Below are 26,799 nucleotides of genomic sequence, written 5' to 3'. Positions count from 1 at the left end.
GTAGTTTGTGAATATAAGGTTCTATTACCGCCAAAGAGGTTCTCAGTGAAAATGTTACACATTTTTAATGTGAAACAGAATTTCACAAGCGAGCATGTAAGGAAACATTTAGTAGTTTCAGTACACCTAATAAACCACAATTTTAGGAAAATAATCAAATGTAACATTATATATTGGCGAATATTAGTGATGATGTCTTCAAAATAAAGCAAGTTCTTTTAAATGTTTGGTAATATGTACAGCATCAAGTTTAGCAATTTTAATGAGACAGGCTTGTAGAATAACAATCCTCCCTGGAAAAGAAACATTACCTCACAATATACATATCAATTGGATGAAACAAGACCCTATTTCAAAGTAAATGCATACAGAAAATATGAAACTGTTACAGTTCAAGTGATTGCATGTGTATGTAATGTTATACCAGTCTTCATAAACAAAAAAAGCTACTTCAAACACAAAAGACTAAAAATAACCACATCAGGGCAAATAACTAAGAAAAACTCTAAAAAATAATAAAACCAAACATGAATGAACATCCTATGTAATAGAAGATAGACCATGTATAATTTTATAGATTAATTATTTCACTTAAAATATCTCCACACAAAACTTAAGGTTAAAGAGCACCTCATTGAGAATGGAAAGTAAGTATGTGGTATTGTTCCTTTATACGGTTGGTGACTTAACACACCCCGCCACATGCCCTTGTGGTGGCTTGCGGGGTATTATGTAGATGCATCCAATTGATGACAATGATAACTGAAAATTAGATGTTTTAAGCATAATTGGGGCTATTTAAGTGGAAAAAGTTTTCTTTTCCCCAGATGGAAATAATTCTCTTCTAGCTTAAATGACGGCTGGTCCAAAAGCAGAAAGAAGTTCTTCAGTAGGGCCGTCTGGGTATTACAGGTGATGATCTAAAATAAAATTTAAAAAGGCGTACAGTTATACGTAAGGGTCAGTAGCAAGGGTTCCTCTGTAATGAATGCAACGACTAACTCAAAGAAATCTCTCCACCTACATCCAGGAACCCTATTTTTTCTTAATTTCAATCTACTCATGTCTTTTGTCATCATTTGATTCTTCAGGTTTTGTTAGAATATCCAGTTCTCCTACGCCTGGTTAAAAATCAAATAATAGTGCAGTTTTTGAACTGTAAGGTAGGTAAGCCAGTTAACCACATATTCAGCAATGGTGACTGGATGACCCTTTCTTTCACAGAAACTCCTTTGACTGGGTTTTGGCAACAGCTGATTTCCATTAAACTACTCAAGGACCTCCATTTCTGACTGCCAAATTAAATTTTTTCTTATCTTGGCCCAATTGCCTCTTTGAAGCCAGCAAAAGCTCAACCTATGTCCAGTAAGAATTGTAGTGTGCCCAGCTAAGTCATGACCAGAAAACCTGCAATACCAAAATAAAGGCACATATGATGCCAAAAATATTCATATTTGAATTCATTTTACTAATGTATTCGCTCCCACAGCAACATAATTACTTAATACTCATGCTGCTACATTCACACATATTTCCTGGTATGGAGACAAGTCTCTGTGAGGATAAAGAGTCTTTATAAATGAATTCTCATGAAGGTAATAATTACACTAGACACCGAATACTTCAATAGGCGAGTGTACTCATCCAATACTAAGTCCAATGGGATGGAGAACTCATGCATAGGGCTTGGTTGTCTTTATATGGGGAATGGAGGAGGCTGTTAGTGTATCATTAAATGCAGTTGATTGGCTGGTACCAAATTTGAGGGAGGAGGTTGATGACCAGGGATAGGTAATGGTGTTTCAAGTACTGGAGGCCTAGGTGCATATGGAGCAACTGGGATAAGCTTATTGGGTAGGAAAGGAGTGGCACATAAGGCAGAATGGGTTAGGGAACCTGATGTTCAAAGGAAGGAATAGGCTTCAGATTCCTTCAAAATGTTTTGAAGGCATGTCCGCGAATTAACAGTACCGAAATTTTCCAATAGATTGTTAAAAATAGCAGCAATCCATGCAGATGCGAATCGTAAAAAGGGCAGTGATTGAAAGCTGACATGGGATGCAGTCATATTATTACTCTTGACGATTGGTTTCATTCCGGGAAAGAGTAATATTTTAGATTTCATTGCGCATATTCCTGGTGTCCATGGTATCGCATGAGTGATCTTCCGTGCACACAAAACTCATGCCACTAGTATCTTTTTAATTTTCCCTGCGGATGTTTAAAAAATACCCTTAAATTTATCAGGCGTTTTCAAAACGTTTCACAACAACCAGAGAATGAAGATTCGCGCCGCCAAGAGTGAGTTCCGAAATTCATATTATTATGTTTTTCACCAAGACGGATCATCTCAGTGAGCGTGTATGAACTCTGTAAAATGTTAAGTAACCGAGATATATTCTAGAGGAAAGAATAATGCCTCTTACCAGGAGAGGGGACAGTAAGAATTCTTGCCGGTAGAAGCGAAGGATGGACCAAGGGCCAAGATCCGATGCAATATTTTTCAGGTACGTGTCTGTACCATTGCGCGCTGTCGCCGTGTCGTAGTCTGCGTCCTGAGATTGCTTGCGCAAGCGCTTCCCCTGGCGCCATCTTGTTGTTAAATAAGATACTTATGGCGATTAGTTGAAATACGTAACAAAATAAATATTGAATTAAAATATATTCATTAATATAGAGAAAATTGTTTTAAATTACAATACCAAAATATTGATTATAATTATTTATGTATATTTAATTTACTTTTTATAATCTAACTTAACGGCAAAATTTGAAATTTAAAATATGACGTCACCCAACGGTTTTGGCCACCTTCGATTAACTAATCCGTTCAGATGGTCGTGGGTCGTCGTGTTGAATGGAGGTGAGTGCATACTTGTCTAATATTCGCAACTTTTATGATTAATGTTGGTTGCCTTATGTCCTAGGTTGCACTTGCGAAAGAGAGTAATTCTTTCAGATCGAGGAAATTATATAATTATTGCTTCGAAAGCAACGGATATCTGTTTATTCCTTCGTAATTATGGAACACTAGTGTTGACTAATTTTTCGTGCGATTTCTAGTAACTTACATGTTTGAAGTTTGCCAGATAAAAGTGAAATTACATCATACTTTACGAGTAATGAAACGAGAAATGCCCTTTCGATTGATTTCAAAATATAATTAATGCCGAGAAGTCGGAGAGATAGTGGTACGCGATGAACTGTCGTCGCAAAGTTTCCTCACTAAGATTGCTGATTTCCTCCTATAATGCCAGGGATTAATCTAAATGCATTTCGCTTCCATACTCACTGAAAGGGTCATCTAAAATACTCTTTAAACTTTAAATAACCGTAGTCTAACGCGTGTGAACGTTTGTCACAAGAAAGCGGTGGTGATTCAAATTGCTTGAGCGTACGCGGTGCAAGTGGTCAAGGTTACTGGGTGCTAAGAGTCTTCCTGCGCATTTCGCCCTATTTTACTGTGAGTCTCAGACTAGAATTGAAAATTTTTTTGGGGGAATTGCTCTATTAGTGACGACAAATTCCGTGTTTCGAACACTTGCAGCTTCACTTATTCCACTGCCGTTGGGTAAACGATACATTACGTATTTTTACCCTCCAATGCTCAATGACTTGCAAGTATTTTAATTGAAAAGTTAACTGAATGAAGTTTTATATTGCAAAAAACAAACGGGGTTCAACGTTCAATGCCGTAATTGTGAGGGGTTGGGCATACTTTTGAAAGCGAATTATATAATAAAAGTGAAAACCTTTTTACGCACATTCTGGAGTGTTTGGACTTTTATCTAACTTCTTTCTTGTTTTTGAATTTATTTCATCAATTCGATCGGTGTGTGTGTGCATAAGGATTTCTTGAAAAAGGAAGGTCACAGAGAAATGTCTAGAAGTGCGGGAATGAATTCGGATTCCATTGGAATGGAACTTCGGAGAATCCAGTGTATAGGAATAATTGTAAGTTGAGACAATTATATATTATCTCAAAATATTTTGGCCGTCGGATTGGTCTCTTCCTCGCCTCTTTTTTATTCTCCCCCTATTGCAAATTTCTCACAAAATGTATCTTCCCTATAAGGATTCTTTAAAAGATTGTCCTCCAATTTTTTTACGCGGGAGAATCATTGTTGCTGAAAATGTAAACAGTGTCGTAGTTACGTGCGACAACGTACGTCGAGGCAAGTGATGTTCTGCAAACGTGACCTTATTTGTCGAGCCGTTAAGATTACTTCAAATCAGTGCCTCTTTAGAAAAACCTTTGCGGGTATTAAAATTGCTATTCATCAGGATATACTTACTCGTTCAATTTGCAGTATAAGTTCTCGGTGGCGTCGAGTTTGAACTTATGCGTGTGCCTATTGAGCGATAAATCTTGAAGAGTATTAGGATGGGAGGTTTCGAAAATGTGCATATAGACGCCCGATTTTTTGAAACGACCGTTCTAATGTTCAGACAAGTGTTCGTTGAACATAGCATTGATATTGCGTGTTGTCTGCCCAATGAATGATTTGTGACATGTGCTGCACTTTACCTCCGAGAACCCGGATTCTTGTACCGAGGCCGTTTCGTTTTTGCGATTACCTGACAACTTTCGAATTTCGTTTAGGTTTCAGAACCTGATATTAGTCTACTTTTTAAAAAAATAGGTTTTTGAGTCCTTTTGTTAGTTCGGTTTAAAACGGATGGGAAATGAATTGTTTATTTGCTGTTTTGTTCAATTGTGTGTGTGTGTGGTGTATTTATTGAAATTTTTTCTAATGGGTGTAAACAGTTTTTCTAACATTTTAGGATCGTTTCCATTTATTACAACTGTGTGTTTTAATTCTTTGTCGTGTCGTGGTTTTGTTAGAGGGGCAGTTATCATGCGGTTCATCAAACAACTGATGGCTACCATGTTTTTTTGATAAAAGTGGACTGAGTCAGCCTGTGTGTGGTTGTTGGGGGTGGTTTTTTCCTGTAAATGTCGAATTCGACTTTCTCGTCATTTCTAATGAAAAGTATATGCGTAAATGGAAGTGTGTAATCGTGTTCAACTTCGTGGGTAAATTAAATTGCATTGCGTTTGTTAAGGACTTTCTCTCTAACTTTATGGATGTCACTTTTGCTTATGCCGTAAAGGCAATAATTTAAAACAGTTGCTACGCCCGTTTTTAAAATCCCGGAAGAAAATATTTTGGCGATATGAAGGCATTGCCCATCGCTATACTTTATGCCGATACTATTTGTTGACCTACCAGTATATATAGTCCATGCACATTTTTGTGAGGGTAACAACCGGAATTAGCTTGCTGCTTCTTATCCAGTCGGCTATGTAACCAAGAGCGATGGAAATAGGGACACTTTGGAATAATTTTTCTACTTCGAAAGGTACCATAATCTCAATTTGGAGGTGGTTTACGGGTTGAATGTTATCAAGGAGGATTTTTGATGTTAGATGTAGATCCAAATGGTTTGTACTATGCGTCGAGCCACTTAGCGAGAAATTGTGGGTGGCTGAGTTGAACACTGTGATAATAGATTTTATTTCCGAGTTCGTGTATCTTCGGTAATTCATACATTTGTGGAACGTTTGGGTTTGCGATTTTTTAATTAAAGCGTTTTTTAATGTCACAGATATGGTGCATCAGTTGAGGGTATTTTTGATGTATTTGATGATATTGTTTATGAGATTACTACGCATTTCGATATTGAGAGCCTCAATCAATGGTATGGCGATTTTTGTAATCTGATTTGCCCAGCATTTTTGAGTAAATATCTTTTTTGCTGCTAATGTGATTTATTCCCGTTCGGTGTTGATTTAAAGTTTGCAATTTTATTTTGTGCTATTATGTCCTTCGACAAATAAATTATTCAGTTAAATATTGAAATAGCATAGCACCACAATCAGTACGATCATCTACACTAATGCATACTTTGCAAACTCATTGCTGACGTAATGTTCCAACTGAGACATAATTTGTTATAGCTTGTTATTCAACCACCTCGTCATATTAGGGATAAGGGATTCTCCCTTGGTCAGCCGAGGAGAAAGGTCGTGTTCACCGCTCCTCCCGTAGTGAAAGTATCCGTACGTGGGACCCAGAGCGAGGTGCAATGGGTAAGGGAAGCGCTGTTGAAGTTAAATGCATAGTGTGCAGTAAAAAACTGAAAAATGGTGTCCAGTGCCAAGCATGCAGCTGCTGGTACCATTTTAAATGTACTAAATCCAAGCTGGAGGATTGTGTAAAAGAGGAATGGAAGTGCTGTGATTGCGACATTCAGAGGGGCCGGAGACTCTTGAAGGAGAGGGAAATCACCATTGCTGAGCTGCGGGCCGAGTTGGAGGAATCGAATAAGAGAATTAAATCTCTTACTGCCGAAAATGAGAGGTTGCGAGCCGCCGCGGCGGAGAGGAGATCGCCGCGTACGAAGAGTGGAAGCAAGCGAGAAAGGAGGGACGGCGGAGGGGCCAACGGCGGAGCGACGGAGGCGGCCAGCCCGGCGAATGGCGGACGTTCGGGAGCACCCCAGGCGATGATAATCGGGGATTCCCTCCTACGTTTTGCCGGAGACTATTGCAGAAGGAAGGGAGCCTCCGTTCAGTGTTTTCCGGGTATTGGAACGGATCAATTGGAGAGGCAAATCGATAACATGAGTGGTCATGGAGAAGAAAAAGTAGTGATTTTACATGTTGGATCCAAAGACATCAAAAGTGCCAAATCTGATGACCACGTAACCGGTTATATATGGGACCTGTGTACCGCTGCCAAATCAAAGTTTAGTAATTCAAAAATTGTAGTGACAGGTATTATTCAAAGAAGAGACGTGAACTACAAAAGAATCAGATACGTAAATGAAGGCATAGAATGGGTGTGTGACAAAATGGGGGTTACCTTCATTGATCCTAATTGTCGAATAAGTGACTATCACCTGGGACGGGATGGTATTCAGTTGAATAGAAAAGGATCATTTTTATTTGCGGAATTGTTAAACGAAGTTGTAGAGAAGATCACCAAACGGGGAAACTACTAAAGGAAACCAGAGATGTTCCCCGGACCTGCAAAGAGAGCGGAGTTGAGCCAAATGCCGATCCAGGAAGTGACATACCAGGCAGTAATGAGTTCATGCAAGGTAAGGGCTTAAAAGTTCTTCAGGTCAACTGTCGCAGCATAACCAATAAGCGGGATGATTTTCAGACCTTGGTTGAGGTCAGCGAGGCTGACATTGTAATAGGAACGGAATCTTGGTTGAGTAGTGACGTCTTCTCGAATGAAATCTTTCCGAAAGGCTTTACAATATACCGACGAGACCGAGATACGAGAGGAGGGGGTGTTTTTATCTGCGTTAAGGAAGGCCTTCGTAGTGTACTAGAATGGTCCGATAAGGACCATGAAATGATCTGCGTAAAATTAATAAGCGAGAATAACAAAAACTTCTTAAACATCATTGCCGTTTATAGAAAACCCACCGATGGCCTCCAGGTAATAGAGGCCCTTGCCGCCTCGTGCGCCGAAAACCCAGGTAGTCGAACCCTAATAGCGGGGGACCTCAACCTCCCCAACGTTCATTGGAGTGGCCCCACGGCAAGAGGTGGGAAAGCCCAAGAGCTCGCTAATCGTCTCATTCAAAGAGAGGGTTTTACCCAAGTTGTAAACAAGCCCACAAGGGAGGGGAACATCCTTGATGTGTTTCTAGCTAGACCATACAATATGTTCTCGGAAGGAGAGGTAATTCCTGGTATAAGCGACCACTCAGCGGTATGTATCAATATTCAATAGGAATTCCGGGTACCCGAGAATAGGGTAGTAAGAAATTCAGTGTGGAGATACAGCAAAGGAGATAGCAATGGGTTTCGTACCTTTTTGAAGGAACGTTTTCAGGACTGGGCTTGTACAGGGGGAAGTGTAAACGACATCTGGAACAGTTTCAAAGACATTGTCAACGAAGGGCTGGAAAAATTCGTTCCAAAAATGACTCTCAAAAGTAACACCGACCCCGAGTACTATAACTGCGCAATAAAAAAGCTAAAGAGAAAGGCTAGGAGGAGTCACTCTATGATCAAGTATGGGAACCCATATCTGTGCAAATATAAATCGATAGTAAAAGAACTAAATAAGGAAAAGAGGGTAGCAAAAGAAGAATACTTAGTGAACATTCTCAATAAATACGATACAAATAAATTTTACAAATACTTCAGAAGACGAAAAAACAGCCAGGTGAAGGTAGGCGTGATCCAAACCGAAAAGGGGGACACTATAAAAGACGATGAAGGAAAAGCAAATGAGCTCAACAAGTGGTATGGAAGTGTTTTTAGCAAGGATTTCAGTGGAAACCTTCCCCCACGTGTTTTTCATGTTTGTGAAGGGGAGAACGTATCATGTCCGGGTGAACTAGTTATCACACCTTCAAAGAGTAATATTGTTATTCCTAAGTATATGGAAATCTGTGACCGCGAAGTCATGGACAAAGTAAAAAAGCTTAAAGTCAATAAATCGATTGGCCCTGACAACATCTCTGGAGACGCCCTCAAATTAGGGTCAGAGGCAATGATACCGTATCTGCGCACCATTTTTAACATCACGTTAAATAATCATCAAATCCCCGATGATTGGAGGAAGGCTTATGTAATACCAATTTTTAAGGGTGGGACCAATAGCAGTGTAGAGACCTATCGCCCCATTAGCCTAACGTCTGTAACCTGTAAACTAATGGACAAGAGGGTCGCAAAATATCTACGTGACCACTGGGAGGATAAGGACTGGCTATTTAAATACCAACATGGCTTTCGCAAAGGGTACTCATGCGAAACCCAACTACTTGGACTCTGCCAGGAAATATGACTGCTTAGACAAAGGTAAAGAAATAGATGCAGTTATACTCGACTTCTCAAAAGCCCTCGACAGGGTTCCCCATGACAGATTGTTAGAAAAAATTGGAAAACTAAATATTGATAAGAGTACTACTATGGACGAAGGCCTTCCTACAAGATAGAACCCAGCAGGTTCGTGTTGGACACAAAATTTCAGAAGAAACCCGCGTCACATCCGGAGTACCTCAGGGTAGCGTGCTTGGTCCTCCTCTGTTTCTTTGTTACGTGAATGACCTTGCTGAATGTGTCAATTCCAAAATACGATTGTTCGCTGATGACTGTATACTCTATAGGGAAATCAGCAGCAGCAGTGATCGCGATGTTCTGCAGGGTGACATAGATAACGTGGCTAACTGGATCAAAATCAACAAAATGGAGATAAACATTGCAAAAACTATCCATATCTCATTCTCCAAAAGGAAGGCAGGTGAGGGAAGGGTATATAAAATAATGGGAGAAACGATTGTAACAAAAGATAATTGTAAATATCTAGGGGTACACCTAAGTAAAGACTTAGGGTGGGGACTTCACACAGATTATGTGGTAGGCAAGGCCTTTAAATCGCTTCACTGGGTCATGCGGAGCCTCAAAGGAAGCACTAAATCAACTAAAGAATTGGCCTACAAAACAATTGTAAGGCGAATGATTTTTACGCTCTGAAATTGTTGCATTGAAATGCACATTAGCGGATGACTCCGTTAAAAGTTACTGTTGCGGCATCTCCCGCAGTTTCTTTGAATTTGTCAAAGGGAAAACACCATAAGTGTTTAAAGTTGGCTTTAACCTCGTGGACAGTGGCGCCTCGCGCACGACTACGAATGCATGTGACATTGTATGTACGGTATTTCGTCATAACGTCTAGTTCCTTTAAGGATATTGAGGGATCTGGGTTCGAGTCCCAGTCAAGGCGAATGATTTTTATGCTCTGAAATTGTTGCATTGAAATGCACATAGCGGATGACTCCGTTAAAAGTTACTGTTGCGGCATCTCCCGCAGTTTCTTTGAAGATTTCTATTCATTATCTAAGATACAGGGTAATAGCTTAAGTGCCGCATCCATCATATGTCTAAGAGTATTATGTCACTTGCAATTATGATTTATGGAGAACGATGGGGAGACGTAACGCACTTGATCGTATCGCAATCTATTCGATCGCCAAAAAGTACTAAACTATTTTAGGTGACTTTTTAAAGTGCATTTTTTTGGTGAAACTTTAAAGAGCATCAGATCGTTTTTTCATGTAAAGCTCTTTTTAGCATTTGCAACTCTCGTGGGTGTGTTACATGAATACTACAGTTCTTTAAGATATTTGGTCACGAATCAACAACTGACGCAATAGGAATAATGCAGACAGTAAATTATAACAGTAGTCTTTCAAAGATAAATCACTCAGGATCAAGAAACATTGTGCAAACTGTTCATATTGTGTACGTAAATGCCACAAGCCTTGAGGAATGGGATAGTTAATGTGGTAGGTGAAACTATGACTGCATTTATATTTCCCTCCTGCTAAAAACTAGCGAAGCAGAGCGCTCCCGCATTTAATTCTCTTCAATACAATCCTCCTGGTTATCACCCAATTTCCATTAAACTGATGCTTGCTGATGCGGCGAGCATTGAATATGACATAGAAAATGATTTGATTTTAATTTTGCAATCTGTTAGCCATTTAAGTAATAGGTCCTTGTCCATCGCTATTAGCACACTGTTACTTAAAAACTGTGCTTTCATTACTTATTCAGAAGAGTATAATTCAATTGCATTTACATTCCTTTCAATTTCATACCATTCATGACTGTGGCAAAGTGAAAAAGAGAGCCATAATTTTTCATGTTTTATTTCTTCAGTCAGTAAAAATAATCATAACTTACCGCGATGAATATTTAATACCACCAAATACTCGTAAACATTTGTGAGTGTAATTTTGATGCAAATACAGTCTAAAATATATAAATTTATTCGAAACAGAGTAGTAATGTGGAATGAAAATAAAATTAAATATTGCCAAATTGAATAGGTTTTTATATTTGTTGAATCAATCACAATATAACTAAGATAAGTTTTTTCTAATTTGTTGCAGGAAGCATGGAAAATAATTCAAAAAACGAACAGCACCAGAAAAGATAATTGAGATGAAGAAACACATCTCAACACGTTGAATTCTTTGCAAGCTGCGGTAAAAAAACAGACTTGCCATTTCAGGAAATTGGTAAAAGAAGCAAAACCTTGCAATGCATTGTGTGAAAATGCTCAGTTCAAGAGCCACTACACACAAATATAGTATGTCAGGCTACAGGGTATAAGATGGTGAAATGTAAATAAAAACCAACCAGTACTGGTATACAAGCAAGGTGCTTTTATGATACAAATCCACGGATCCGTTGGATATAGGGACAAATTGGTATACCAAAAGGGGACCATAAAAATGCAACCGTTAACTAATACCATTTACTGCAGCAAGATGCCATACTGTAAAAAAACTGCGATCGATGAAAAATTACATAAAAATGATTGAGAGTCAAAAATGGTTCGGCAACTCGTTGTATATTACAACTTTTATGTATTTACGTACGCATCCGCTTTCTTACAGATAAAAAGACTAGTAAAGAAGAAAGAAGAAAACAACTGCGGAAGTAAAGGCGCGGCGGCGTTAAAATTAAATTTGGACCTTTAGGGCAAAAATATATATCGATTAGGGCTAGTCGTATTTCCGCAATTAATTTTAATTTTATGGTTTGCGTGGCTCAGAGTAATTGATTCTTCCTCCATTATGGCGTGGATTGGTGTTCGGCAATTTGTCGTTCTTCCAATTCTTTTATGTTCGAGGGAGTTTTGATCATTGGGAGCACTCAAACAAGTGTATTTTTGTGTGTCAACTAATCCGCTTTCTTTCAGATGAAAAGACATGGGCCAAGAGACACGTCGAAAGGAGAGAGAAGTGACGATAGAACTCACTGATATGGAGGATGGACACACTTTCATGGACAATGGACTTACGCCTAGGGGGGGGAGCGATAGGTGTAGATTTGGACTTTTAGGGTCAAATATATATCGATTACGGCTAGGCGTATTTCCGCGATTAATTTTAATTTTACGGTTTGTGTGGCTCTGAGTGATTGATTCTTTCTCCCCTATGGCGTGGATTGGTGTTCGGCAATTTGTCGTTCTTCCAAGTCGGTTATGGTCGATGGAGTTTTAATCTTTGGGACCACTCAACCCAAATGTATTTTTTGTTATATACTAATCGGCTCTCTTTCAGGCTGATTGACATGAACCAACGATCCCGTGGAATGAGGGGAGAAATGCCACGGGCCAGTTTTCGTTACGCCATGGTAAGTGGAGTATTCTGTTAGTGTTTTGATATTCCTTATTATATTTAGATGCGGATATCAGGGTGTTACATGTTCAAACGAAGCAATATAATGGCTTTCTAAACTTTATATTATATTTCACTTCATATACGCCTTGTTGTGGTAAATTGACAATCATAGAGTTTGTTGATGTTATTTAAGTTATTGATATAAATTGCATGGTAATTTCATAAAGGTTTTTAATTTTTTTCCTGCTAAAAGAGTTTTAATCGTTGGCATCCTTCTCATCCTGTGGGTTATTTGATTGTCCTTTGTAATCTCCCGAAGGACTAACCACGACTTTGTTTGATGATTGGAGAAAACATGGACACACTAATGAAGAATCGACCGCAGGAAAGTAACACTGTGGATGTGTTTATGTATTGTCGCTTGGGATGGAAGCCCGCCAGTCAGCAAAACTTCGACCACACGAGACGAGGAATGAAGTAGGGAGAAATTTGGAACTTCTTTCTCACACTGCTATCACCGTAAATCATGTGAGTATTTAATAATGTTTTGGTTTCTCTTACGAAATTCAGGTTCATGACAACTGGTTCAATATTACGAATATATTATTAAAGTATAATGTAATTACGAAGGTATACGCATTAACTTTCATACGCCTTGCTATATTTGATAAAATATGGTAGAGTATTTAATTTATTATGCAATTTTTAGAGACAGATCGCGTTTCGTTGAACATATTTCTGTTAAACCTAGTTCTGCATCTGAAAAATATGAACCATTCCTTGCACATAAAGTCTGTATTCCTTTTGATTCAAAATCACGTTCTTTCATCCGAAATCCGGCAATCAGGGTAAGAAACATGGCATGCACAACGGCTCTGAGCAGTGGCTATTTTTGTAGTTATTTTTGTTGTTAATTCTTTAGAATCTTTGGGAGAAAGGAAATAGCCCATTTCAGTTTCTTTTTGCCCTATCGTGAGGTACTTTCTAGAGATATATAAAAATTATGTCGGCAGAAACAAACGAATTCTTACTTTTAGGTTTTCTAAAATTAAGAGAAAACGCCTTGCCCTACAATATTCACAAATTAAGATCTGGGTATTATGTATGATTCTATTTTAATCAAAGAATTATTGGTCTTTTGTGTTATCTAGTTTCTTTTTGTTAAAGACTTTTGCATGAATCAATTTTTTTACCGTAGAATAATGTCCAATACACGACGTCATTATTTAAATTTTCAAATACATTCTTTTGGACTTTCTCCTGATTATTAGGATATATTTAAACCTATCCATTGCTTTTATTTTCCTCATATTTGAAAAATATATGATATTACAATAAAATCTTTTAAAGGTCAGTCGGTGAAACAATTTTTTCTTTATTTCATTGCCTGTGATTTAGAAACTTAAAAGTTTTAACTTTACTTGCCGTGATAAGAATTTATCACAGGATTTAATTTTTAGTGACAAAAATAATCATAACATTTGGCCATAATTAATTCGTTTAATTCTATGAAATGAAAAATGAGTTTGTGTAAAATATATAGCTTAGTTTATAGACTGTTATCATACCTGTTTTTTTTAATTTGTTATGTAATATGATATTATTTTCATAATAGAAAACATTAGGAGATATTAATAATGTCTAGTATATTTTGTCCAGTGAGGAAAACCTAACAAACAATGCATTCTAATAAATCAAAACATGGTCATTGAAAATATATTCTACGGTATTCCCACGAAAAAAAAGTATGTGGCAGTCCCTGTAGTAATTGTAGTTATGACGTCATTTTAGGCCGGGCGCACCGACGATATGCACAGAGGCCTCCATGGATGGTGAAGAAGAGCCTGAGAAGTTTTGTGCTTACTTTTGTACCTTGCTTGTGTAATGTTGTACCTGTTTTAAATGTAAAGGGTTCTATGTATTATGGATGTTAATTTGACGACTGTCACACTTCCAATCACTTAGAAACACATTTTAAAACACTCGTGGGATACACATTGTGTGCTTGGATGCGAGTATTTAGGAGTAAGTGTGAATGCATTGGTAACTAGCAAACGGATAGGTTAATGGGTTTGTGTAGACCTAACCAGTTACACTGGTATTTTAGCCTGTAATAGCTAACCTGTGTGAATGTGTGAGTGGTGCTTGGTTCGAATGATTCTATATTCATATATTCTCCTGCTTTCATCATCACGTTGCATATAGTAAACCTCTTTGGTCCAAGAAAAATGGTGGAAAAAAAGTCAGGTCAAGGTGTATTGACCGTGACCCCAGGAGGCTCTACGTGTGAACTTGATGACGCCATAATTTAAAACAAAAGAGCACCGAAAACCATTTAAATTAATTTGAAAGGAAGCCAACAAACGATGCTCGTCAGTGGTGGTCATTTTGTAGATAATAATCCTTATATTTGTCAAGGATCTCGCAATTTCACACATTGCATAAAGAACAGGCGTACGTGATGGTAAATTTTCAAGTCGTCATAATTTTATATCACTGGCAACGTGAGAATAATCAACTCTTAGGAAAGACAGAACCAACGATCATCTGCCAACGAAGATTACCGGGCGTCCAGCCAGAGAGGAATTATAAAGGTAATGTGATCTGAAGTAATTTTTATTATTGGTGTAAACAATTCAAGCGTGTTCTTGGGCGTTGCATTTTAATTGTGGATTATAGTGCACTTACCACGACGCAGTTTCAGTCTCTAGGTGCATTTGTGAGAAATCGAATCCATGTTGAGGAAGGCTGCAAGGAAGGTTACCTTATTGACGTATTCGTAACTTTTTGAGCCTATCTATAAATATTTTATTTCAAACAATTTCAAATATTCATTAACATGAATTCGTGAATGTAATTAATTATTGGCGGTTAAAATAGGAAACCTGTGGTTAAAAATATTTTACAAAGTGGGTCGGTGATGGTTTTTCTTGACAGTATCCCGTTTATTTTATACCACGTTTAAATTACTGGGGACGGAAGCTCACGATGATATGGCTGCGATTTTTAGTTATATCGCTATCGATTAGCTTATCATTTATGCTCATTCTATAAAAACTTATTGTTTCAAAAATGTATTTGCCATTCACTTTTCGATCTTAAAAATTAATCATTCAAAGTCGTTACACTCTGCTGGGGTTGATTCGATGAACATCGTTTCGGGTCTCTAGGGACAGGATAACAATTGCGCACGGTCACTGTCGAATTCTCTTCATGTTCAATTATAATTTCCCTTGTCAATACGTTGATACTTGCATTCTCTGAAACGATTCCGCAAAATTTTGCATTCTATCTTAAGGTGCATCAAATAAAGTGCATAATTTTACAGTTCTATTGGTGAAAGGGGAACCAACCCGGGCAAGGACATTATCGCGAATGGACTGCTACGATTAAAGACGTTTCTCGCTCAAACGAGGAAGTTATCGCCGAGATAGAGGCGTATTTTGGAGAGTTCGGCAAATCCTATTTTTTGGAGGGGTTAAAGAATGGCCGGAACGTTGGGAGAAGTGTATTTTTCTAAAAGGAGACTGTGTTGAAAAATCAAAAAAATGTTTTTTTGGAAAAAATGGTTTCCTCATTTCTTACACGGGTACTTATTAACCGCCCTCGTATAAGCAGAAGCGACGAACTTGGTAAAAATGGAGGATGTGGAGCTATTGGCTGTTAAAGAAATAATCTCAAGGAAAAAGATCCTAAGGCCAATAAAAATAATTACGAAGAACTCCTATACCGGTATTTCGGTCACCAGGTGACCATCAACGGGGAGAAAATCAAATAGGGCACTTGAACTTGGAGGAAGAATGTGCAACAGGCACTGTCCAAAGTTAAGTGGGTGTTCAGGTCGGGGGGTGAGGTATACCTGGAGGGGGGAGGGGTTAAGTGATGGTCGGTAGGTGGGGGGGAGTGGTGGCTATTAAGAGGGGGCTGCCTGTTTCTGAAATGACTAACGAAGTTAAAAAGTGAACTGTTGATGATGCCCGGTTGATGTTTTCCAACCCTTTGAAATAGCGTTGTTTGTTGAGTGGTGTCGTCAGTAGTCTGTGTATTAGAAAATTAAAAGCTGCCATTTTTCGTTGAAAGGGGTGGTGTGAATCTGCTTTGATGTAGTTGTCGGTGTGGGTCTGTTTTCTAAAAATGTCAAACTCTAAGCCCTCTTGGTTTCTACTTACTAGTATGTCCAAGAAAGGCAGTGAGTTATGTTGTTCGACTTCAAAGGTGATTTTTATGGAATCGTGTTTTTTCTTCAGCCGGTCCAAAAAGTCATTTATGTCACACTTGCTGGTGTCAAAAATGTCGTCTACGTATCTAGCCAAGTGTTGGGGTAATAGTCAAACGTGTGTCTACAGTCATTTTCAAAGTAATGTAGGAAGATGTTAGCGGCAAAGCAGGAAAGAGGATTTCCCATAGCTGTGCCTTGCGTTTGTTTGTAAAATTTTTGGTTGAATTGAAAGTATGTTAGGCCAAAAACAGACCCACACCGACAACTACATCAAAGCAGATTCACACCACCCCTTTCAACAAAAAATGGCAACTTTTAATTTTCTCATACACAGACTACTGACGACACCACTCAACAAACAACGCTATTTCAAAGAGTTGGAAAACATCAAACAAATAGCCATTAACAACGGATACACACCCCAAATTATAGACAAATTAGTTAGAAACAAAAAAAGAAAACTTGCCAATAAACATACTACACTCCTACCACAACGGGAAGACAAAAATGATAAATTTATCGCATTACCTTTCTACCCCACATTAACCCGAGGCCTTAATAAGGTCTTTAAACAAATTGGCACCAAGGTCACTTACTCGAACCGTAACACTCTTCTTACGTGTTTATGGAACCCTTAATAGCCTCTCTAATCTTAAACCTCTTAATAGCCACCACTCTTCCCCCATTCCTTCCCACGTGACATCAACAAACTCCCCCCCCCCACCTACCGACCATCACTTTACCCCTCCCCCCTTGCCCCTCCAGGTATATATACCTCACCCCCCGACCTGAACACCATCTTGACTTTGGACAGTGCCTGGTGCACATTCTTCCTCCAAGTTCAAGTGCCCTATTTGATTTTCTCCCCGTTGATGGTCACCTGGTGACCGAAATACCGGTATAGGAGTTCTTCGTAATTATTTTTATTGGCCTGACGAACTTGGTCATTGTTCAGATATACGTACATGCCACTGAGCAACCATAAAGAGGAAGAAGTCGATAGGATGTACGATCAGATAGAGGACATAATCACGTGCGTTCCTGCAGGGAAACCTTTGATAGTGATGGGGGAGTGGAATTCGACGGTAGGCGAAGGAAGACACGATGAAGGGAAGGGGGGACTACGGTGTAGGCACGAGGAATGACTGAGGGGAGAAATAAATTGAATTCTGGAGGAGACAGGGGTTAGTCATCTCCAACACTTGGTTTAGACACCAAAGGCGTAGGTATGCATGGAAAATTCCAGATGACTCAGAAAGGTATCAGTTAGATTATATTATAGTCAGGCATAGGTTTAGGAGCAGTGTGGTCAATTCGCACTGTTTCCTGGGAGCGGATGCGGACTCTGGTCACAATTTAGTTCTTATGAAGTGTAGAGCCCATTTCCAAAGGATAAGGCAGGGGCGACGGGTTAGAAAATGGAATAAAGAAGCATTAACTACGAGATTAAAAAGAAATGGGGATTAGAACGCTGTACAGAAAACTATGAATGAGGGAAAAGCGCTGATAACTATCGAAAAACATGAAAATATGTCAAAAAAGGGATATCAAAAGCCAAATAAGAAACAATGAGAACCGTTGATGGGAAAAGGACAAGGAAACCATAGATCAAAGATGAGATGATTAAAAATTTGGATTAGAGAAGGAATTGAAAGAATTGAAACACAAAGTTAGACAGAAGGGAGTACAAAGATTTAAATAATGAATAGAGACGGGCAATAAATAAAGCAAAGGAATCATGATGAAGGCACAGTGCGAGAATATGGAAAGTTTGCCGATGAAAGGTGTAATTGGGGCGCTATACAGCAGTGTTAAATCACTTTCGGGAAGTAAGAAGGGAATATCTGCGCTAACAGTTGTAGATAAGTTGGGTGAGATTATAGTTGAAACAAAAGATCTAAGAGAGATTGAAGGAATATATAGAAGAACAGTGTGGTAAAGAACTTATGCCAGCAAGGTTAGAAAGAAAGAGAAAATGATGTAGATGAAGATAGCTTAGGTCCAGGCGTACTCGACGATGAGATAGAAAGGGCATTAAGGTAGATTAAATCAAATAAGGCCGTGGGGGTTGGCAATATTCCTGCAAAACTTCAGATTGCTAAAAATTACATGTGTGCCTGTGATTAGATTAAGGTGATGATATTCAGTTACTATATTTTTTAAACTTAGGCGGGTAACTGTTAATGCAGATAACATCTATTCTTGATATCCCAGTTGCGTGAATTTTTAACGGTGAACTTTTTTTATTGAATTATCGAATCCCTTTGAAATCCTTTTAGTTTGCGTCTATGAAAACCCTATCTGAAACGGTAGAATGCTTATAATAATATTTGATTTATTGATTTGGATGATTTGCCTTTGCGCCACTGCTTTCATGGGCCCGATTCTCCAGCTCCAATACTCATGCAGCGATAGTGAAAATGTTATCTTTTGAGTGGAGGGCAATATTTTGTTTAAGTATGATAGAATGTAACCTAGAGGGGTAACTTAACTCCTAATGATAATAATTAAATATTACAAAAACTGCCGCTTAATTACCAGCATTTAGTTGCGTTATTTGTCCTTGGTTTTTAATTGCGTTATTTGTTCCGCTTCCTTCGTCGGGGTATGGTAATCTGTACCATATGGAAGAATGATACGAATGCTCATGAAGATAAGGCAAATGGCGTTGCGACTTTGTTGTGCCAACTTCCTCTCCAGGCAACCAGTTGTTTGCGAGCGGCCTCCAAATCAAGAAGCCTAGTGACCTTTAGCACATATACGCAATATGATTGGTACCTTAGAAATTGTTGCGATTTTCGTTACAGTTTTCTTGGCATCAGGGTCGTGTTCTTCGGAAGAAAAATTTTGGCCCTGTGGTCACCAAGTTAGCACCACTCATTCTTTAAATTTGACTGAGGTTAGAAAAAGTGTAAGCCAGTGCCATTGGGTTAACTACTTCTAGTGACAGAGAAATGTTTACAAGCCCTCCTTTGACGCCCGGTCGCAAGCTGATATTAATCAATTCGTCTTTTGAAGAGGATTTTTTGTATTTAAATTTGAACATATAAAGACTACATTTACATTCCCACGATTTGAATGCTCGATGATGTTTTGTAATGTATTGCCAGCCTAGTAATTTTTAATTGAGTTGGTCAAGGTTACTTCTATAGCCAGCAGTTATAACAAATGTCTTCAACTCGTTTTTTAAATTAACATTGAAAAAAGTATTGATTTTTTTTAGACATTTTACGTAAACGGTTAGCCGAGTTATATTAACTTTTATTAATTATTATTGCCCTTAAATTATTAATTAATATTTAATATAAGTTATATTCCAATTTGAACTTTAACAAAAATTAAGTCGTCAAATTAAAATAGCAACTTGAATGCAGGTTCTAGGTGAATGGTTGATCATCGCCACTATCGATGATTTAAGTCATAAAAATGAGCTGCTCAAATGCGACGACGTGACATTTTATGAAATAAATGGGACGCACTTGCTCATGTCGGGCAACAGCCAGTTTCAGCAAGAGAATGTGACTGTTGAAATCCGGAATACTTCTGATCCTTGGAAATGGGAGATACCAGGTATTCTGATTTTTATGAAAGCAATCCTGATTGTATCTTATATTGCCCGAATTAAGTGGCATATTTGTCCACTGCTGTTTTTTTACTTCTTAATTTTAAACAAATATATGCAAGAAGTTTAATCCCTAATTTAAACATCGCTCCTTTAGTGATTACCAGCCTAGATCCTTTAATATTTTCGACATGTTGCCAAGTTTATTATTCCTACGTTTTACAAATCTAGAATGGTGATATATTTTCTCCACTATGTTTCTTAGAAAAGATTATTATAACAATTAAATTGCACTCAAACCACCTTAACTTAAGTAGTAGCCATTTTATGCACATTGATTTTTGATTATACATTTTGATTTTATTACAAATCACGGATTATGGTTATAATGGCGTATAAAATCACGAGAGAAGCATTACTAAACATACGAAAAAGTAATTGTAACGTTTTATATAATCATCTAATTATTTTTAAGTAAATATTAATAATGTTTTATATTTTTCATTGTCCAACTGATTTGATTTGATTCATTTTAAAATGGATTATAAACTATCTTTAAAAGAAAGTTCTATGCTAAACCTTCTCACCCACTGTTGCAATTGCGACACCATGACCACAGATATTGCGTGCACTGGGCAACAAGAGGCAGCGATATTATTGGAACCCCGAAAGTGTGTGAAAGACTCTGTGTGTACCCTCGCGGTAAAAATGCAATGAAAGACGGCAGCGAAGTGCATGTGGCCAAGCTGAAAGTCAGCTTACAAGTCCTTATCATTTAAATTATCATCCATTAACAAATCCTCAAACCGTCAAACCAATACAATCCTCTCCCTAAATAAAACCGCCCAAAATTCCTTAACCTAATCACCACTTTCTTTCCCGGGCCTACAAAATTAAACATATTTTCCGTTAACTCTTCCCATTTATTCATAATAATCAGTCCACATCACTTATATTCCCGCATTGCCCCTCCGTCTCGTTTAAATGTCCGTCGAACTTGTGAGACATCTTCCAGTCCAAGAGACCACATGCGGGCCCCCGTATCTCTTCTCCAACCCTCTCCACACCATAAAACCGCCCACGCTGCAAATGCTCCCATCCTCTAAGAACAGCCAACTTTCCCTCCGCATGAATAATCATCGCTACTCCACTTGATTTCCCACCTTCTTTAATTATTCCATCCCTAATCACACTGCTTCCTACGACCAATCTTTTGATGACTGCTTCTCTGTTTCGGTGATTGAAACTTCCCAAATCCTGAGGTAGCATAGTGTTGAGAAACCGCGAGATGGCGCATATCTGTGTGTTCCATTCATTTAAACCTCCCGGGCTGAACTCAGCCCACTGAATCCATCCAATATCCGCCTATATATCCCCTCCCACCCCCTTCTCCGGTCACCCTTCGTCCCTATTTTTAAATTCTAATAGTCCATATTCATTTCCAGAAATCGATGGAGGCGCTGTCGTTGTTGACTTGGATCCTGAGAATTTCATGACAATGGCCGTGTGCTACCGCCCCCTTCGCTTCTGGTGGTTGGCCGTTTTGACCCGCAGACCAATTGCTGTCGGCAGGAATGATACGGTGGTCACCTCACCCCTGCAGGTCGAATCAAGCCCGCCCCGACCGGGAAACTCGAATCCTCGAGTGCTCGAGGATGTTCTCTTGAGAGCGGCCGAACGGCTTAAGAAGTTTGACGTTGATCTGGAGGAAGCTTCTGTGCTTGCCAGAGGTGACTGCTAAAATTTGTTTCGTTTCAGTTCTGTTATCGAATCACTCGCTAAGTTCCGCATAAAAATATCTCTCTGATCAGGAACTAGTTGTGACTGTAATTGCATCATGAATGAATTTCAAATTATAAAAAACCAGCAAAATGCTATATGAAGCGTGGTATTTCATTTCCTTTCCTCTAGCAGCCGATGATACCAATTGGGGACATAAATCACGGGTTTCGGGGTGTATTCGTGGGAGTCCGTTCTCGGTAGAGCAAAAACTAAACTTTTCCAAATTGGTAAAGAAATTTGCGCAACAGGTTTGAAACTCAATCAAGTACGATGAAAAAAAGCCTTTTAGTAGGCTTACAGTCGTGATAATGGAGAAAAGTAGTCCATGGGATAAAAATGATACCAATGTGGAAGGCAAGAGGAGGGAGGGAGGGGGAAGATTTGTGGCGGAGTAGAGGAAAACAATTGTAAGCCTTGTCGTTTGTGCGGTGACTAGGTTAGGTTGGGGTGGGATCGAGGGTAAGGGTATTACTGTGGTAAAGGTTATGCCGTGTGAACGAAGTGACCGGCAGAGGGGAATGATTAAGGAAATACATTTACATCTACATTATAACCCGCAAGAGCGTGTGGCGGGGGGTGTTAGGTCACCACCCCAGTATAGTAGGCGAGTTTATTTATTTATTTTATTTATCGACTTAATTGGGCGAGGTTGAGACTAATAGTCCCTTCTTCCACCTAACCCTACATTACAGACATTACATTGAAGACAATCACATACAACCAAGCCCTAGATGGAAGGAAATCCACCTAGGTGGGAATCGAACCCACGACCTAATAGGCGAGTAGGCGAGTTAATGCCGAAGAAGAGTGAATAAAAGGCTTGCGCAAGCAAAACGTCACCAAAAATTTTAACGAAACAATATTTGAAGAAGACGCAAATACGCTCAAAAATTGAAGAAAATACTAGGTGTTATCTCTAGGCAGATGAGTATTAATAGTTTCAGAGATAATTTAATGCTATTTGTGACTAGGAAGTCAGGAGCTGACATCATACCTTGTAATTCGCCAAGTAGGATACTTGACAGAGACCGTATGTCTCCATTCATAATAGTATTTGGTAAACATGGTAAGATGTGAATTTTGACGGCGCTAGATCGGGACTGCATGGCGGGTGATTGAAAATACCCTATTTAGCTCAAGGAGCCGTTGGGTTGAGCCAGCACTGTGAGAACGGGTGTTGTCATGGATCAGAGCAATTCCAGAAGTCAGAATACCTTCACTTTTGTTTTGAATGGCTCTCCACAAACGTAGTATGGTTTCACATCAAACAGCTGCATTAATCGTTGTCACCGGCTGATATACTAAACATTCAACACACTTTTATGATCGCAAAACACGGTAGCCAGAACACTTCGATTGTTGACGGTTTGTTTCATTTTATTTTTGATCGCGCAGCATGTCCAGTCTTCCCTAATGTCTCACCGAATGCCTTCGACAGCTTACCAAATTGGTCAAGCGATGCCCAAAATTGAATCGTCATATAATGGAATATAACGTTTGCTGAAAACTATTAAGCCTGATAAATCCTCCGAGCTCGATGACGGTGGCGAATACCCACTCGTATATTTAAGGATATAGCTTCGGAAATTGCGCCGCATCTAGAAATAATATTGAAGAGGTCGCTGGTAGATCACAATGTTCCCAGAAATTAGAAAACGGATAACGTAACACTAATATTTAAAGACGTAATCCCTATTTAATTAGCCGGCCACAAAGAGTAGTGATAGTTGGATATAGCTCAAATATAGTAGAAGTTACTTCGGATGTTCCCCAAGAAACTTTTATCGGAACTCTTTTATTCCTACTTTACGTTAACGACATGGACTTGTAGTCATTTGTAAGATACGTTTATTTGCTGGCGATGCAGTGGGTTACCATGATATTCGTGATCCTGAGGGCGGGGCAGCTTTTTCAGATGACCTTAACGTTATACAACGCTTGTGTGGCACTTGGCAATTAGAATTAAACTTAAAAAGTGAAAGTGCTAGGGACACCGAAATGGAATGTGTAGACTCAATTAAATACGTAGGCGTTACCCTAACTCACGATCTCTCCTGGGTGAAACATACGGGGAATGTTGGACAAGCTAACACAAAATTAGGATTTATTGGAAGTGTACTGGGTAAATGTGATGAAAAGTTCAAAGAGAAATGTTATCTGTCGTTGATTAGGCCTCATTTAGAATATGCTGCAAGTACATGGGATCCTCGCGAAGTTGAATTAATTGTCGAATCGGATTGCGTGCAGCGTAGATGAGCTAGATTTGTAAAATGTTGTCATGATAAACGTAGGAGCGTATCCAAAATATTAGAGCAGCTAGGTATCACTGGGTAGAGCTGGGTATCACTAAATAGAGCGAAGGTTAAATTACAGATTTGAAGCCCAGGCATAAGTTGGAAGGAGGCCTCTTTAGCAGTGAGGTTGAAAATGTGTTATTACCCCCATCGTGCTACGGTAGGAGAGATCATGCCAATAAAATTAGACAGATTTAAGATGTCATTTTTTCCACGAAAGATAGGGGATCATAATGACATTGATCGACCGCGGTAGGATCATGTTCGGGTGAAAATTATTCTGGTGTGTATCCACCCCGTGCCACATACCGCAGCGGTGGCTTGTAGGGTACGTAAATAAAAACAAATGCTAAATTCTCGCTACATACGGTCCGAAAAATAAAGCCTTAAAGAAAAATTGATTCGTTCAAAGAAGGTGACTACAATGGCCTAAAGTGCGTGCTACAGAATATTGGTGAGAAAAATATTGGTGGTTAACTGTTTTCCTATATCTGGAAAACTTGGGCTCTACCAGCGACTTATTATACATTATTTCTAGATACGGCGCAGTTCCGAAGCTAGTTCCTTAAATATACGAGCGGGTATTTCATCGGGTCCGGAGGAGTTATTAGGCTTACTATTTTTCAGCAAACGTTCTATTCCACTACATGAGATTTCAATTTTGGACATCGGTTGACCGGCACAATTTGGTAGTGTATCGGAAGTATTCGGTGAGATATAGTATAGGTGAAGACGCTTTGAATGTAGGAATTTAATAAGTTAGCCTTTTCCAAACTGCTGTTTACTCTTTCACCTTTATCACTTTTGAATGAATTAAGAGTTGGCTTATTTCACTGAACATCTCTGATGTATTACCAAAATGCTTTCGGATTCTCTTTCAAATTATCCGCTAAACTTTTCCTTTTAGATTCGCTTAAAACTTTCCGAAATTCATTCTTGGCATTCGTCTTAGATGTCTGTAATCATGAGTAATCTCATTCCTTGAGTCGCTAGAGATATCAACCCTGATATTTTACATATTTGCGTGACATAACCTTTGACGTCGTAATGCCTTTCTAACATCCTTGTTGTACCACCTAGGTTCCGTGTTATCTTTTATAAATTTACTGGGAATGAACTTGTTGAGCGCGTGATCTCTTTCAAATTGATTCTGTAGCACGCACTTAATTGTAATCCGCTTCGCTAAACGGGTAATTTTTCCTATTAGGCTTCTTATTTCGGACCCCATGTAGCAAAAACTTAGCATTTACCACCCTGTGTTTACTAATTCCTTTATTGTTTTATATTTAAGACTTTTTCGGACATGTGCTCCAGTCAATAAATGGGACATTGAAATCCCCACCGATTGTAACTTCCTGATCTTTGTGTTGGGATTAGAAACCTTTTATTTGCCGGTCTATTTCTAGTATTGAATTATCTCTGTCGATTGGTGGTCTGTAAAAAGCGCATACATACATTCTTTTGGATTGAGGACATTTAATTGAGCACCAAACGCTTTCCCAACCATTACCCGGAATTATCTCAGCCCTGCTGACGCAAGAACTTTTAATCGTAATAAAGACATCGCCCCCTATTCTATTTATTCTGTCATATCCGAAAATGGAAAAGGATTTTGGGAAAATTTCACATTCGGAAATATCAGTGGATAACCAGCTTTCTGTTCCAATAATTATATCTGCGCCTCTGCTTTGAATAAGGTGATGGTATTCTGCGACTTTGTTTTTTAAACTTCGCCAATTTACTACTAATACAGATAATGTTCCCTTTGGATTACGGTTTTTTTTATTTTTAACGAGGTTCGTCTTCTTATTAATATAGAATCCCTTACAAAATTTTCCATCTGATGCTATCTGATTCGTGTGAAATGAACTATTGCTAGCACTGAACCTCACTTCATGTTAAGCTACATAAATTGGCATAGAAGACTTTAGAGATCCATTTTTGATCTACACGCTGACCTACACTTTAATCTAATCTAAAAACCTTGCAGTATTCGAATGTCCTACCCGTGCGCACCTGACGGCTTCAGACGTGTAGTGAACCCCAGAACGGCTCTGAGATTTCCTACACGATGGGATCGCCGGCTGAAGGTCGACAAAGAAGTCCCCGATATCCCTGCAGACACCACTCAACCTCTGATTGATGCCTTCCACTCGGCTCCAAACCAGAGGTCCACGACCAATCCTCGGGACATGGTTGAAGATCGAGAGCGTCACATTTATCCCCTCGACACCACCCACCCGCTTCACTTCCGAGTTCAATTCCCTGAAGGAATTCAGAATCTCCTCAGATCCACGGTCGACGGCATCGTTGACGCCAACATGAGCCACGAGTCGCAGCCAGGGACACTTTGTGCCCGCAGCCACTGCTCCAACCGCCTTCGTCACCTGGAGAACGCCTCCACTAGGAATGCACCATGCCGTCAGGCGCTGGCTCACCCCTTAATGGTCTGCCCTCTCCCGCAATGGGACCATTACACGTCTGACGTTACTGCTGCCTGTCACAAGGATCCCCACCTTCCCACTCCGACGGTTCCGTCCGGGTGATGCTCTCACAGGGACGGAGGTAGTGGCTGCAGATACCGCTGGGCTATCCTCCGATAGCACCTGATACCTGTTGGTGACGGGGATGAGGTTTGCCTTAGCTTCTCCCATCCCTCGCCGCAGCGTTAAGTAGTCCCCGCTATTGCGCGAGACAACCTTCCAATTCTCCGGTTTCCGCAACGTCACCTCTCCCCCATCAAAGGATCGTACTCCGGCGGCCTCTCGTTCACTCCG

The 26,799-nt window shown here is 39.3% G+C and overlaps 1 protein-coding gene and 1 long non-coding RNA gene across 3 annotated transcripts; both read left to right on the top strand.

Annotated features, from left to right (window-relative positions):
• The first annotated feature begins 2,841 nt into the window (after window positions 1–2,841).
• On the top strand, window positions 2,842–12,655 carry LOC139695523 (uncharacterized). Its single transcript, XR_011702323.1, has 3 exons — window positions 2,842–2,863; window positions 12,106–12,178; window positions 12,485–12,655. It is a non-coding gene; the product is annotated as an uncharacterized lncRNA (long non-coding RNA).
• A 6,458-nt stretch (window positions 12,656–19,113) lies between these two features.
• Window positions 19,114–21,807, top strand: LOC139695327 (uncharacterized). 2 transcript variants are annotated; one of them, XM_071594035.1, is made up of 3 exons: window positions 19,114–19,283; window positions 19,759–19,954; window positions 21,392–21,807. In XM_071594035.1, the coding sequence occupies exons 1-3, from the start codon at window positions 19,152–19,154 to the stop codon at window positions 21,685–21,687; spliced, it is 624 nt and encodes a 207-aa protein (XP_071450136.1). In that variant the 5' UTR covers window positions 19,114–19,151; the 3' UTR covers window positions 21,688–21,807. The 2 variants fall into 2 exon arrangements, with proteins under 2 accessions (XP_071450136.1, XP_071450135.1); XM_071594034.1 differs by having other exon boundaries at window positions 19,114–19,295.
• The last annotated feature ends 4,992 nt before the right edge of the window (window positions 21,808–26,799 follow it).

This window comes from Hetaerina americana, unplaced genomic scaffold, assembly GCF_022747635.1.
Source record: "Hetaerina americana unplaced genomic scaffold, ioHetAmer1.1.p SCAF_6, whole genome shotgun sequence".
Taxonomy (NCBI): domain Eukaryota; kingdom Metazoa; phylum Arthropoda; class Insecta; order Odonata; family Calopterygidae; genus Hetaerina; species Hetaerina americana.
Note: the sequence above shows the minus strand (reverse complement) of the source record. Positions and strands in the feature narration are given on the sequence as shown.

Excerpts from the sequence above, each read along its gene's own strand:
- LOC139695327 (XM_071594034.1), top strand. The coding sequence starts at position 19,152 with ATGATTGGTACCTTAGAAATTGTTGCGATTTTCGTTACAGTTTTCTTG. Across the intron at positions 19,296-19,758 it reads TGACTGAGGTTAGAAAAAGT|GTTCTAGGTGAATGGTTGAT; the intron begins GTAAGCCAGTGC and ends ACTTGAATGCAG. Across the intron at positions 19,955-21,391 it reads TTGGAAATGGGAGATACCAG|AAATCGATGGAGGCGCTGTC; the intron begins GTATTCTGATTT and ends ATTCATTTCCAG.